At 41.3% G+C, this 16,291-nt stretch overlaps 1 protein-coding gene across 2 annotated transcripts in view; it reads right to left on the bottom strand.

Moving 5' to 3' along the window:
• med13a (mediator complex subunit 13a) overlaps nucleotides 1–16,291 on the bottom strand; it is a 116,178-nt gene that overhangs the window by 70,175 nt on the left and 29,712 nt on the right. For both annotated transcript variants that reach the window (XM_042326826.1, XM_042326825.1), the window contains exon 3: nucleotides 14,679–14,847. In XM_042326826.1, coding sequence (XP_042182760.1) covers nucleotides 14,679–14,847 — 169 coding nt within the window. The remainder of the gene's footprint in view (nucleotides 1–14,678; nucleotides 14,848–16,291) is intronic.

A 16,291-nucleotide genomic window follows, 5' to 3' on the forward strand; every position in this document is an offset into this window, starting at 1 on the left:
TGTGTTTGGTATTGTGTTATATATGTAAACATGTGTGTTTGGTATTGTGTTGTCTATGTAAACATGTGTGTTTGGTATTGTGTTGTCTATGTAAACATGTGTGTTTGGCATTGTGTTGTCTATGTAAACATGTGTGTTTGGTATTGTGTTATATATGTAAACATGTGTGTTTGGCATTGTGTTGTCTATGTAAACATGTGTGTTTGGTATTGTGTTGTCTCTGTAAACATGTGTGTTTGGTATTGTGTTATATATGTAAACATGTGTGTTTGGTATTGTGTTATATATGTAAACATGTGTGTTTGGCATTGTGTTGTCTATGTAAACATGTGTGTTTGGTATTATGTTATATATGTAAACATGTGTGTTTGGTATTGTGTTATATATGTAAACATGTGTGTTTGGTATTGTGTTATATATGTAAACATGTGTGTTTGGTATTGTGTTATATATGTAAACATGTGTGTTTGGTATTGTGTTATATATGTAAACATGTGTGTTTGGTATTGTGTTATATATGTAAACATGTGTGTTTGGTATGTGTGTTTTGTGTTATATATGTAAACATGTGTGTTTGGTATTGTGTTATATATGTAAACATGTGTGTTTGGTATTGTGTTATATATGTAAACATGTGTGTTTGGTAAACATTGTGTTGTCTCTGTAAACATGTGTGTTTGGTATTGTGTTGTCTATGTAAACATGTGTGTTTGGTATTGTGTTATATATGTAAACATGTGTGTTTGGCATTGTGTTGTCTATGTAAACATGTGTGTTTGGTATTGTGTTGTCTCTGTAAACATTGTGTTATATATGTAAACATGTGTGTTTGTGTGTTATATATGTAAACATGTGTGTTTGGTATTGTGTTGTCTATGTAAACATGTGTGTTTGGTATTTGTTATATATGTAAACATGTGTGTTTTATATATGTAAACATGTGTGTTTGGTATTGTGTTATATATGTAAACATGTGTGTTTGGTATTGTGTTATATATGTAAACATGTGTGTTTGGTATTGTGTTATATATGTAAACATGTGTGTTTGGTATTGTGTTATCTATGTAAACATGTGTGTTTGGTATTGTGTTATATATGTAAACATGTGTGTTTGGTATTATGTTATCTATGTAAACATGTGTGTTTGTATTATGTTATATATGTAAACATGTGTTTGTAATGTTATATATGTAAACATGTGTGTTTGGTATTATGTTATATATGTAAACATGTGTGTTTGGTATTGTGTTATATATGTAAACATGTGTGTTTGGTATTATGTTATATATGTAAACATGTGTGTTTGGTATTATGTTATATATGTAAACATGTGTGTTTGGTATTATGTTATATATGTAAACATGTGTGTTTGGTATTATGTTATATATGTAAACATGTGTGTTTGGTATTATGTTATATATGTAAACATGTGTGTTTGGTATTATGTTATATATGTAAACATGTGTGTTTGGTATTATGTTATATATGTAAACATGTTTAAATATGTAAACATGTGTGTTTGGTATTATGTTATATATGTAAACATGTGTGTTTGGTATTATGTTATATATGTAAACATGTGTGTTTGGTATTATGTTATATATGTAAACATGTGTGTTTGGTATTATGTTATATATGTAAACATGTGTGTTTGGTATTATGTTATATATTTGAACATGTGTGTTTGGTATTGTGTTATCTATGTAAACATGCATGTTTGGTATTGTGTTATATATGTGAACATGCGTGTTTGGTATTGTGTTATCTATGTAAACATGTGTGTTTGGTATTGTGTTATCTATGTAAACATGTGTTTATCTGCCTGTGAGTGTGTGTATATGTGTGTGTCTGTATCTGCACATGCGTGTTGGGATGAGGGTATAAATGTAGCGCTTTAGCCCCAGACTGGAGGCAGTGTGTGTGTGTCTTTATCCTGCACTGTCCTACTTAACGCAGTGCTGCTCCCCTGCTTCCGCCCTCCACAGCACAGGACAGAAGGAGTCTCCCTCACCTCCCTACCTCCATCTAAGAGGGAGAGAGGAGGGGGAGAGAGTAAGAGCAAGAGAAAGAGAGGGGGGAGGAGGTGGAGAGCAAGCAGAGGACTGTACGACCCAGGCATAACACACGTGCTAAAACTGGGACAATAAACCGAAAATTACCAACACTGACATTGCCTTCCTTTTACTGAAGAACTTTCTTTCATTTTGCTACACAACGTTCCTGTAGATTATTCTAAAACCATTATTTGGTCAACAGTAAGTCTATGCATTATGTTGATTCATGCTATGAAAGTATCTGCATGTCCCTGTTTCGCTGTTTGCTGATGTGTGAGCGAGCCACTCTCACTCCCGTACCCCACTGTGCAGCCAGAAGAGGGATGCATTCTGAGAACAAGCATGTGACCTTTGTTCAAAATGCAATGCGAGGAAAAAGGCAGTTTTCAAAGCAACTACTGTTGTTCTCGTTACAGAGAAGAAAGTCACAGCTTTCTGTGAGTATATCATTTATTTCTCACCTCTTAATATTGACTTCATGGCACCACTTTACAACTGGACTAGGCTGCAGTATGGTTCTCCATCTGCAGTGAATGAGCCTACATCAACTAGCTTAGCAATGGAACGTTTTTCTGGGACATTAGCCTACATCAACTAGCCTAGCAATGGAACGTTTTTCTGGGACATTAGCCTACATTTACTGATGGCAATGTAGGCTAATTTATTAATCTATCTAGCAACAATATCATATTTAGAGTTAGCAATCTAGCTAAGTGTTGTGAATACCCACTTCCTCGGGTGGTGAGTAATGTAGCCTATAGTCCAACAAGCACAAAGATGACGGCAAATTCTCTGAAGAGACAAAAATATATCTGATCATTCTGGATCCTATTTTGACAGGTAGGACATCAAAATATCAATCATACATCCCCTGGATATGTTAGATGAAATAGCTTCATGTTTTAATCACAAACTATCATCTCAGTTGTCTTGCCGCTATATATTTTTGTTCATATGACTAATGCAAAGTAATTGTCCATTCAAAAAGTATATATACAGTATATATCGGTGTAGGCCTATTTATTGTTATTGAGCAAAATACCAACATTTATCACGATATGTCTTTTTTTCCCATATCACCCAGCTCTACCAACTCACCCAGCTCTAGCAACTCATCCAGCTCTAGCAGCTCACCCAGCTCTAGCGACTCACCCAGCTCTAGCGACTCACCCAGCTCTAGCGACTCACCCAGCTCTAGCGACTCACCCAGCTCTAGCAACTCATCCAGCTCTAGCAGCTCACCTAGCTCTAGCAACTCACCCAGCTCTAGCGACTCACCCAGCTCTAGCAACTCACCCAGCTCTAGCAGCTCACCCAGCTCTAGCGACTCACCCAGCTCTAGCAGCTCACCCAGCTCTAGCAACTCACCCAGCTCTAGCAGCTCACCCAGCTCTAGCAACTCACCCAGCTCTAGCAACTCACCCAGCTCTAGCAGCTCACCCAGCTCTAGCAGCTCACCCAGCTCTAGCAGCTCACCCAGCTCCAGAAACTCACCCAGCTCCAGAAACTCACCCAGCTCTAGCAGCTCACCCAGGTCTAGCAACTCACCCAGCTCCAGAAACTCACCCAGCTCCAGCAACTCACCCAGCTCTAGCAGCTCACCCAGCTCCAGAAACTCACCCAGCTCCAGCAACTCACCCAGCTCTAGCAACTCACCCAGCTCCAGAAACTCACCCAGCTATAGCAACTCACCCAGCTCTAGCAGCTCACCCAGCTCTAGCAACTCACCCAGCTCTAGCAACTCACCCAGCTCTAGCAACTCACCCAGCTCTAGCAACTCCCGGCAAAATAATGTATCGCTGGGTCAATTTATCGCAATATGGATATCTGTCCATGTCGCCTAGCTTCTAACACACGCTACGCAGAAAGGGACACAGGCATATGCTCCAATGCATAACACACTGCATTGCATTAACTCATTGCCAGTCAGACGAGCTGTTACATCAATCTGCTATAAATATAACAGAAGCCAGAATAAACTGAATGTCAACGCCTTCATGTGTCATTTAGTCAATTTATTGAACACTATGTTCAAAAGGATATGCTGAGATCAAGCGGAATTATCAAGCAAAATCTAGCAACATATCAAGCAATTTGTATAAATATTATTGAACATGGGCTAGGAGTTGACGTGTCTTAAAAGGGAGTTTCTGAGCTCTTTGAAAATGCGACCAATTAGGTCCTGGATCAACAAAACATAAACAAGTCTCTTTGAAGCTGACCAATAGAGAACAGGCATCCTCCTTCCCCTTGGAAACACGCGTTACCCATCCCGGGGTGCATCTCCCTGCTGCCATGACAACGAGGAGGTTCTCTCCCTTCCTCTCCTTCCCTCACTCTCTCACTCTCCCTCCCTTTCAAATGGCTTCCGTTGCTTCCCCCTGCCCTGCCTCAACAGACAGTGCAGCATTGCTCTCACTCTCTCAAACACATTCCAGGAGCAGAGTAGAGGTGCCTGCGGGTAATCCAGACCAGGTTTACAGACCAAAACAGGTCCTGGAACACACTCTCTCCCTGTCTCATGTCTGGAACTGACAGACAACACAAAGCAACCCAGAGCTGCTGGAATCTACTGTATACATTCTTCAAGTGGGAGGTCACATAAAATCAACCACTAACACAGACAGAAAAAGAGGGTGTGGGAGAGTGAGAGAAGCAAAGCCGAGATAGAATGAGAGAGAGGGGGGGTGCACTGTGCATTAGCGTGTGAAAAAGCTGGAGAGAGGTGATGGAAGCATTTCAAACGAGCTGAGGTTTGGGTTTTGGGATACGAACACAGACGAATGGCAACACAGGCGTCCAATGAGAGTCCTAGGTGACGCCACTCAGGCGTAACAGGGGGGGAGCTGAGGAGGGACAGGCTAAATAGAGAACATAGCAACAGCAGTTGGGAGGACTTCTAGAGCTGAGAGTTGTCTGATGATTAGTGGGTATCAATGACCTGAGAATTGCACTACGCAACACACTGCAACACACACTTCCTCTGAGGGTTTACTATTGGTCTGACTGACCTGGCTGAGGCAACTTAGTGACAGCAGTGGCCGACATGTTGACTTTTCTCTACTTACAGGACCGCAGCACAACCACATTTGAAAGTGTGTGCGAGCAATAGGCTAAATGCTGTGCCACACGTTTGCAGCTGTAGCATCTTGTCTGACAGTGAGACGAAAAAGAGGAAGTCCCCATAGAGTGAAAGCGTGACTTTGCAGTCTGAGGCAGCCTGCTTTGCGTAAGATGTTAGATAATTATAGTGACTGGGAGAGTGTGACTTTAAATTGCAGCACGGTCAGCGTGACGACAGCATGGCATGGCCTACTACTCTAACAGGTTTACCCAGGTCATCTGAGAAAATAGTTTATTTGTATTCAACACAAGTGGAAGACTGAATAAACACTCTTACCTAACTATCACAGAGCACAGGAGATGGTAAACAACACTCGGACTGCCTTGTCTACAATATTTGCACTGATCTAGGATAAGTTGACACCTATGACAGTCAGGCTGCATTCAATTAGGAGTGAACAAACTCAGCCATTCCTGGACCAGTTGTTAGGAGAACAGAAAAGTAATCTCACTTCTATGACCCACTGGGGCAGTGGGATATTATGATTGGAAATGATGCAAAGTGTGTGACAAGATGAAAGGTATCGCCACCCTGGTGGATGGAGGTTCCCTGGGGGAAAAACAGCCCTCTATGGTGGCTCATCTGGGACAAACCTAAATGGCTCCATGGTGAAAAACCCACAGAGCTGGGAGACTTGGAGCTGGCCACTGGGGAGGTAAAGCAAAGAGCTCCTTCTCTCTGTCTTAACACTAACCTGAGCAGCAGCTAAGCACTGTGTGTGCCTAACAGACTAACATCTCAAACAACAGTCTTTTCTCTTAAATAGAAAAGATAATAAGCGACTTGAAGTGTAGTTAAAAACTGTACAAGACCACCTCTTTAAGAACATTATCCCCCAGATAGACGAGCTGTTCTGACCGGGCACATCATTAAAACACCATGCGCTGGGCCTCCCGAGTGGCTCAGCGGTCTAAGGCACTGCATCGCAGGGGTTCGATCCCAGGCTGTGTCATAACCGGCCATGACCGGGAGTCCCATAGGGCGGCACACAATTGGCCCAGTGTCGTCCGGGATAGGGGATGGTTTGGTCGGGGGGGGCTTTACTTGACTCGTTGTGCTCTAGCGACTCCTTGTGGCGGGCCGGGCACCTGCAGGCTGACAGCAGTAGTCAGTTGAGCGGTGTTTCCTCCGACACATTGGTGCGGCTGGCTTCTGGATTAAGCGGGCGGGTGTTAACTTCTTGGATATAGGGGGCGCTCTTTTAATTTATGGATAAAAAAACGTGCCCGTTTTAAGCGCAATATTTTGTCACGAAAAGATGCTCGACTATGCATATAATTGGCAGCTTTGGAAAGAAAACACTCTAAGGTTTCCAAAACTGCAAAGATATTATCTGTGAGTGCCACAGAACTCATGCTACAGGCGAAACCAAGATGAAACTTCAACCAGGAAATGGGCAGAATTTTTGAAGCTGTTTTCCCTTGTCTCCTTATATGGCTGTGAATGCGCCGGGAATGAGCCTGCCCTTTCTATCGTTTCTCCAAGGTGTCTGCAGCATTGTGACGTATTTGTAGGCATATCATTGGAAGATTGGCCATAAGAGACTACATTTACCAGGGGTCCGCCCAGTGTCCATTGTCTAAATTGGTGCGTAATCTACAAGCTGCACGCAGTCATCCAGTGATTGAGAGGAGAGAGGAGGCTTTCAACGAACGATATATCATGAAGAGATATGTGAAAAACATCTTGAGGATTGATTCTAAACAACGTTTACCATGTTTCAGTCGATATTATGGAGTTAATTTGGAAAAAAGTTCGGCGTTTTGAAGACTGAATTTTTTTTTTTTTTTGGTAGCCAAACGTGACGCACCAAACGGAGCAATTTCTCCTAAACAAATAATCTTTCAGGAAAAACTGAGCATTTGCTATCTAACTGAGAGTCTCCTCATTGAAAACATCTGAAGTTCTTCAAAGGTAATGATTTTATTTGAATGATTTTCTGGTTTTTGTGAAAATGTTGCCTGCTGTTGCTAACGCTAAATGCTACGCTAGCTGCGCTAGCTGTTACACAAATGCTTGTTTTGCTATGGTTGAGAAGCATATTTTGACAATCTAAGATGACAGTGTTGTTAACAAAAGGCTAAGCTTGAGAGCTAGCATATTAATTTCATTTCATTTGCGATTTTCATGAATAGTTAACGTTGTGTTATGCTAATGAGCTGCGGGGATAATTACACTCCTGGATACAGGTTTTTTTCGTAGCTAAACGTGACGCACCAAACGGAGCGATTTCTCCTAAACAAATAATCTTTCAGGAAAAACTGAGCATTTGCTATCTAACTGAGAGTCTCCTCATTGAAAACATCTGAAGTTCTTCAAAGGTAAATGATTTTCTTTGAATGCTTTTCTGTTTTTTGTGAAAATGTTGCATGCTGAATGCTACGCTAAAAGCTATGCTAGCTTTCAATAATCTTACACAAATGCTTGTTTTGCTATGGTTGAAAAGCATATTTTGAAAATCTGAGATGACAGTGTTGTTAACAAAAGGCTAAGCTTGAGAGCTAGCATATTTATTTCATTTCATTTGCGATTTTCATGAATAGTTAACATTGCGTTATGGTAATGAGCTTGAGGCTGTATTCACGATCCCGGATCCGGGATGGCTAGAATCAAGAGGTTAATTAAGAAGGGTGGTTTGGTGGGTGATGTTTCGGAGGACGCATGACTCGAACTTCGCCTCACCCAAGCCTGTTGGGGAGTTGCAGCGATGGCATTATGGTTAGCAGTGTGGTTAAGGTTAAGGTTAAAATCTGATTTCATGACTGTGGCTGTGCCAGCTAGTGACCTCTCTGCAGAGCTGCCTCCAGAACAAGATTCATGACAAAAAAACGCTAACCTGCTATTGAATCATTTTCAAATGGAAAGCGAAAACAAGCGATTCTTATTGGACAAGTCAAGGTAGTCCCTCCCTGTTCCCGTTCTGTTTATTCCGTTTGGTGTCTAATGAATACAACCCCGGCCTCCGCGGCGGCCTGGCCGGAAGAGGAACAAAGTCCTGAGTGAAGAACAACAACAACATCCTAAGGAGAACATGGCTGGTTTCTTTCTTGGTAGCTGTAGATCTATTTATACCCTGTCCCCGTCTCTGTGTAGCACAGGGAGTGGAGACTGGAGAGAGAGAGGGCTTGGCTTGGCTGGCTGTGAATTCCAGGGCTGACTGAGGAAACCTCATTGTTCCTTTTCCTCGACTGGGGCCTGGGTCTTCTCAGCCTGCAGAAATAGAGAGAGAGAGAGCAGGGCTGCCGTGTGGCCACCACACTAGACTAAGGGTATTAGTATGATTATTAGTTATATGAAATTAAGCCATTGTGTTCCCATACAAGCAGTTAAAACGTTGTGCTTTTTGGTAAGAAAGGGGATTTTTCAGGGGCTTTAAAAATACTGTCTGGGATGGAACCTCTGATGTGATCATCAACAGCCATCAAATGAAAATCAAAACAACCACCAGATAATAAACTATGGATGTTACCACAGTAGCACTGAATGGGTGTGAAACAACTAACCATAGAACCAACCATCAGATAATAAACTATGGATGTTACCACAGTAGCACTGAATGGGTGTGAAACAACTAACCATAGAACCAACCATCAGATAATAAACTATGGATGTTACCACAGTAGCACTGAATGGGTGTGAAACAACTAACCATAGAACCAACCTTCAGATAATAAACTATGGATGTTACCACAGTAGCACTGAATGGGTGTGAAACAACTAACCATAGAACCAACCACCACCATCCTGTGGCCCTAACCAGCCAGCTAGCCAGTAGGCCCCCCAACCAGCCAGCTAGCCACCTGACTGCTGTCCTGGGGTTTCTGGCAACAACATGTGAGACATTTAGCTAGTACAAAAACAAAAACACACAATGCCATGGGATGACTCCACTGTGACACCACGTTGAGCCGGAACAGAGCTTCTGTCTCCCCTAGCTAGTTAGTTAGGGTCTCTTATCAATCATTCCTCATTTGCCTTTCAATCCCTGCTCTGGGCTGCTCACCACAACACACTGACTGCCATTTCTCTCATTAGGTTGTTATTTAATCTGCACACGCTTCGACTCAGAAATACATAAGCGATATTCAGGCCGCCTACCTGAATATCGATGCTGGGTACAGTGCACAGTTTCACTAGGCTACTGATATTGCCCGGGGTTGGCTCCGCATGCAAAATGACTTGCAGATCATTGACTGTCAACACAGTTACATGCAGTTCGGGACAGACGGAGAGGAAGCATCAGTTGTCATAAACAATCAGGTATTTTTAGTCCATTTTCTGACCGATGCATGCTATATCTGGATTGGTTTGGGGTCTGTAGACACAATCGAATGCTTTAAACCGATCAATATTAATGGATTTGTCATACGCATCAGCGGTTTTAGGACTTCAGAATTCTATCACTTTCAAACTCAAATGGCAGGGAAAATTCGGGGTCCTTTCTGTATAAAAGTCGCTCAAATAACAGCCAACACTTGTCCCTGTTGATATCCTATAGCTGGTCTTGATTTGTTGAAATTAAACAACAAAGCAACTGATTTGTTTTCCTCCCTGTTTCAACAGCCTCACAAAACTTCCATCCAACATTGTAGAATTCAGATGACTGTCTTCAGCAAATTCTCTTCTAACCAGTGATGCATGAATTATTTTCAATTTCACTGTGGCCTTTGAATAGTGTTAGTTAAAACAGAGCTACACAAACATTGGCCACCGCTCTATTGATTTCAAATTGAGACCGACATGAGTGATTAACAAAGTAGTGTTGTGTTTAACTTTCTGCGTCGGCAACCCACTTGAAACAAAATGCAACAATCCAAGATTATTCTACAAGTTGTCCTCTAACCAGTGATATAGAGTACCAGTCAAAAGTTTGGACACCTACTTATTCAAGGATTTTTCTTCATTTTACTATTTTCTACACTGTAGAATAATAGTGAAGACATCAAAACTATGAAATAACACATGGAATCATATAGTAACCAAAACAAATGTTAAAACAAATGACAATATATTCAATATTTGAGATTCTTCAAAGTAGCCACCCTTTGCCTTGATGAAATCTTTGCACACGCTTGACATTCTCTCAACCAGCTTCATGAGGTTATTGAATTGAATGCATTTCAATTAACAGGTGTGCCTTGTTAAAAGTTAATTTGTGGAATTTCTTTCCTTCTTTCCTTCTTAATGCGTTTGAGCCAATCAGTTGTGTTGTGACAGGGTAGGGTTGGTATACAGAAGATATCCCTATTTGGTAAAAGACCAAGTCCATATTATGGGAAGAACAGCTCAAATAAGCAAAGAGAAACAACAGTCCATCATTACTTTGAGATACAAAGGTCGGTCAATCTGGAACATTTTAAGGACTTTGAAAGTTTCTTCAAGTGCAGTGGCAATAACCATCAAGCGCTATGATGAAACTGGCTCTCATGAGGACCGCCACAGGAAAGGAAGACCCAGAGTTACCTCTGCTGCAGAGGATAAGTTCATTAGAGTTAACTGAATCTCAGACTGCAGCCCAAATAAATGCTTCACAGAGTTCAAGTAACAGACACATCTCAACATCAACTGTCCAGAGGAGACTGCGTGAATTAGGCTTTCATGGTCAAATTCCTGCAAAGATACCACTACTAAAGGACACACCAATAAGAAGAAGAGACTTGCTGGGGCCAAGAAACACGAGCAATGAACTTTAGACTGGTGGAAATCTATCCTTTGGTCTGATGAGTCCAAATTAGAAATTTTGTTTTGATTTGCGCTTAGTGGGACTATCATTTGTTTTTCAACAGGACAATGACCCACCACACCTCCAGGCTGTGTAAGGGCTATTTGACCAAGAAGCAGAGTGATGGAGTGCTGCATCAGATGACCTGGCTTCCACAATCACCCGACTTCAACCCAATTGAGATGGTTTGCAATGAGATGGACCGCAGAGTGAAGGAAAAAGCAGCCAACAAGTGCGGAGCATATGTGTTGTGTGAACTCCTTCAAGAGTGTTGGAAAATCATTCCAGGGGAAGCTGGTTGAGAGAACGCCAAGAGTGTGCAAAGCTGTCATCAAGGCAACAGGTGGCTACTTTGAAGAATCTCAAATATTAAATATTTACATTTGTTTAACACTTTTTTGATAACTACATGATTCCATATGTTATTTCATTGTGTTGATGTCTTCACTATTATTCTACAATGTTGAAAATAGTAAAAAATAAAGAAAAACCCTTGTTTGCAAACTTTTGACTGGTACTGTATATATTATTCCAACATTCTGTGTTTTTTTTCAGTAAGGTCAGTTTGAACAGGACTTGTAACCCGGCTCCCCCTCTCATTCTATAGATTTCAACGTGATATCAATATGAGTGATTGACAAAAAAGGGTTTCTATTTCGGCGACCCCCAAATCAAAATGAATCATTCCAAAATGTAGCTTGTTGTCTTCAGCAGATATTTCCAGTTTCCATGTGGTTTTGAGTTGTGTTAGTTTCAGCTGTGCCTACAACCTGACTTCCCCCCCCTTACCAATATTTATATATTGAATTATTTATTTAACTAGACTAGTCCAGTTAAGAACAAATTCTTATTTACAATGACGGCCTACCCCTGGTCAAACCCTAACCCAGACGATGCTGGGCCAATTGTGCACCGCCCTATGGGACTCCCAATCACGGCCAGTTGTAATACAGCCTGGAATTTAACCAGGGTCTGTAGTGACGCCTCTAGCAGTGATATGCAGTGCCTTAGACCGCTGCGCCACTCTGGAGCCCAATATGAGTGATTAATTGCTATTTGTCAAAACAACAGGGTTTATGGTAGATATAGAGGTAAATGGTGCATATGCAGTTCATAAGGTGCTTGTTTAAAACAAATACAAGTAATATGATTACTAGTTTAGCACATGTATGTGTAGGTAGTACATTTTATGTTTATGTTTTCAATATATCACAAACTGTTTATTGATTTGGAAACTTCAAAACTGTGTTTTGACATTGGGGTGTTTATCAAAATGTATTGTCAACGGGAAGCAGTAAACAGCATAATTTTCTACTTATGTTTTAGATATATAAATTGAATTTTCCACATTCATTTCCATTTGTATTCTACTTAATTGGGTAAGACCTGCTGAATGAGTCCAAAAACATGATGTGATTGATTTATTTTGATGATCAACCAAAAAAGAAAAGAAAATGTTTTGACTTGCCTACAATAAGGCACATACAGTATATTTAGCAAAAACAAACAAGATAAACGTTTCTCATCTTCTATAACAATACAGTGACTAAAAAATGAGATACAAATGGCTACAAATTAGCTAGTCAGCTGACAGGCAAAATGTGGCTAACAGTAGTTTCTTAGCTAGAGTGCATCCAATAGATATATTGTAAAAAATTTAAAAAAAATTAAAAAATTAAAAACGAGTGCATAAAATCCTGCACAATGACAAAAATATGACTACAACATTGACAACTTCATCAGGAAACACAAGGAAACAAATACTGTACTCACAGTTATTGCATTCACGCACAGTGAAGGATAAAACAATTAGAATAATAATGTTCTAAAGAGATTCTATTCACAACCACAGGCAGCGAACTGAACTTAGTAGTTAATTAACACTGCAAGCCTGTGCTAGCGGTAACCTCATCAGTCAGTCTTAAGGGTCCAATAGGATTACTTTAAATTCCTAATAGGAAAAAAGTAGTCAAATTAAATCAATTTTTTTTTGTCACATACACATGGTTAGCAGATGTTAATGCGATTGTAGCTAAATGCTTGTGCTTCTAGTTCTGACAGTGCAGTAATATAACAAGTAATCTAACAATTACACAACAACTACCTAATACACACAAATCTAAAGGGGTGAATGAGAATATTCACATGTAACTATATGGATGAGCGATGGCCGAGCGGCATAGGCAAGGTGCAATAGATGGTATAAAATATAGTATATACATGGGATATGAGTAATGTAAGATATGTAAACATTATTCAAGTGGCATTATTTATCCAAGTAGTCTAATAGGATTCCAATAGGTGATACAGGTGACACAATATCCTATAGGACTACAAGAATCCTATAGGATCACTTTTTATTTCCAATAGGAAAAAAGTAGTCCAATAGGATTCTGATAGAGGTGTTACAAAATCCTATAGGATTGTGAGAATCCTATAGGATTCTATTGAAAAAATCACTAATCCTACAAGATATTTTGCCTAGGGTAGCAAGGAGCACCAAGTGTCACCACCTTGGTTGTTTACTCCTCAGCAGCTGTGTGCCTCCTTCGCTTATCAGAGGCCAGACACTGACAGAGACAAATCCTCCCCACCAGATAGAGGGGACGGCTCAGTCACTGCTGCGGCTCGGCAACACACTTCCAGGAAGTACAGCCAACAGGGTAGAAAGAACGGGTCTGTAGCCCTGCTCTCCAATTCAAAACCTTCACAACTTTATTTAACCAACGCAGAAAACACACTTCTCTATGGGGACAGAGTGGGCATTGGGCTCAGGACTAAATCTACCTGGAAAGGGAGTAATAAGAGAGGGGTACTTATCTGATTGATTAAAAGAGCACAGCACCCAAGTGTAAATGAAGCACAAATCAGACGTTCTTGAACTATTAATAGATGTATTCAATCGATCTTTATTCTATCCTTCAGTGAGCTACTACAACACCAGTGGGAGAGGGGAAGGAAGAAGGAGAGAACTGGAGGACTGTCGACACTGGGAGAGGGGAAGGAAGAAGGAGAGAACTGGAGGACTGTCGACACTGGGAGAGGGGAAGGAAGAAGGAGAGAACTGGAGGACTGTTGACACTGGGAGAGGGGAAGGAAGAAGGATAGAACTGGAGGACTGTCGACACTGGGAGAGGGGAAGGAAGAAGGATAGAACTGGAGGACTGTCGACACTGGGAGAGGGGAAGGAAGAAGGAGAGAACTGGAGGACTGTTGACACTGGGAGAGGGGAAGGAAGAAGGAGAGAACTGGAGGACTGTCGACACTGGGAGAGGGGAAGGAAGAAGGAGAGAACTGGAGGACTGTCGACACTGGGAGAGGGGAAGGAAGAAGGAGAGAACTGGAGGACTGTCGACACTGGGAGAGGGGAAGGAAGAAGGAGAGAACTGGAGGACTGTCGACACTGGGAGAGGGGAAGGAAGAAGGAGAGAACTGGAGGACTGTCGACACTGGGAGAGGGGAAGGAAGAAGGAGAGAACTGGAGGACTGTCGACACTGGGAGAGGGGAAGGAAGAAGGATAGAACTGGAGGACTGTCGACACTGGGAGAGGGGAAGGAAGAAGGAGAGAACTGGAGGACTGTCGACACTGGGAGAGGGGAAGGAAGAAGGAGAGAACTGGAGGACTGTCGACACTGGGAGAGGGGAAGGAAGAAGGAGAGAACTGGAGGACTGTCAACACTGGGAGAGGGGAAGGAAGAAGGAGAGAACTGGAGGACTGTTGACACTGGGAGAGGGGAAGGAAGGAGAGAACTGGAGGAGTGAGTAGGAGCATCTTACCTCTTATTAATGGGCTTCTCATCCTTCTCGTAGGGCTTGACGAACCACTTGCCGATGCGTACGAAGCTGCGGTTCATGAGACAGCGCTCCAGCAGGTTGTGGATGGCTTTGAACAGGAGCGTCCTGCACTCATAGGACAGGCCGCTCTCCCACACACCGTCCTCCTCAGCTAGATAGACAGACGGAGAAAGACAGGGTTAGTCTTTTTTTTTAAACAAATTTGCGAATCAGCTCAGCTGCATAAAACAATTTATGTAGCTACACTGGCTACAATTTCCTCTGTTTCACTTTTCTGTTGAACAAACTACCAAGAATTTGAATAATTTAACCCGCCTGTATTGGCTTTAATGTATGATTAATTAACTTATTGGCCTAATGCACACACACGTTTCTCTCCATCTTCTCAGTTTTACTCAGTCGGGCAAGACTTAGTGGTTTCCAAGAAATGCTAATGTTACACTAACAACACGAGACAGTTCCTGAATCCTGACTGTGCCAAAACAGCAGACAGAAGTGTAAAGTAGATGCCTAGCAGAGGTGAAGGGGATCAAAAGACCAGACAGGCAAAGGGAGGGAAGTTGATGTGAGCTATGTCTTGCAGTTACACTATGTACACTGCACTGAAAATACAATTATTATATAATTATTATATATTATATTATTATAATTATATTATATAATACTAAATCACAAGCCTACTATTTCAAGTGGGCAGCATATTGTACCTGGCATCTCATAATATAGATTTGAAACAAAATAGTCAGTCATATATTTTACTGACATCTGAAAATCATATATTGACCGTAAGCATGCAGGGAGAAAAGACAAACTATAACCGGGAAAGTATTTTCACGCAAAGAAAACACAATGCAAGTCTGTATATCCTCAGTTAGATAAACAGAGAGAGAGAGAGAGAGACAGGGTTAGAGACACAAGATGTAGGGATAGTTGGGGCATAACTAACGAAATTACAATTAACGAAAATGTACACTTAATCCAGTACAAGCTAAAGTATGAAACATGAGACAAAATGCACAAATTCAACAGCACAACGGCAGAGTCATGTCTTTAGTGTAAAACAAAAAAGACTCAATAATCCATGTATTCTGGGAATGCTATCAAGTCCGGAAGTTGTGGGCAGAGCTAGAAAGATGGCTGTCAGAAGTATTACAATGTAAATGTACTTTGAATCCACCTGTCTGCATATTTCAACACATGGCATATGGGGGTGGAGTGAGATACCCGGGGGATTCGACGATTCTCTTCTCATCACTCATCTTGAAAAAACAATCAATTATCAAGCCCCATCATCAACCCAATGGAAAAATCGAATGATTTCATTTTAAATATTGAAAGTGTGTGAGCTACGGAGAGAAACAAAATGGTGCAGTTTCAGCCCATGTGGCAAACAATAATGCTGTTTTTGCACGTACAGTTGAAGTCAGAAGTTTACAAACTCACTTTTGAACCTCTCCACAAATTTCCTGTTAAAAACTACAGTTTTGGCAAGTCGGTTAGGACATCTTTTATTTTTATTTAACTAGGCAAGTCAGTTAAGAACAAATTCTTATTTTCAATGACAGCCTAGGAACAGTGGGTTAACTGCCTGTTCA

The sequence above is a fragment of the Oncorhynchus tshawytscha genome, linkage group LG09, assembly GCF_018296145.1.
Source record: "Oncorhynchus tshawytscha isolate Ot180627B linkage group LG09, Otsh_v2.0, whole genome shotgun sequence".
In the NCBI taxonomy this organism is placed as follows: domain Eukaryota; kingdom Metazoa; phylum Chordata; class Actinopteri; order Salmoniformes; family Salmonidae; genus Oncorhynchus; species Oncorhynchus tshawytscha.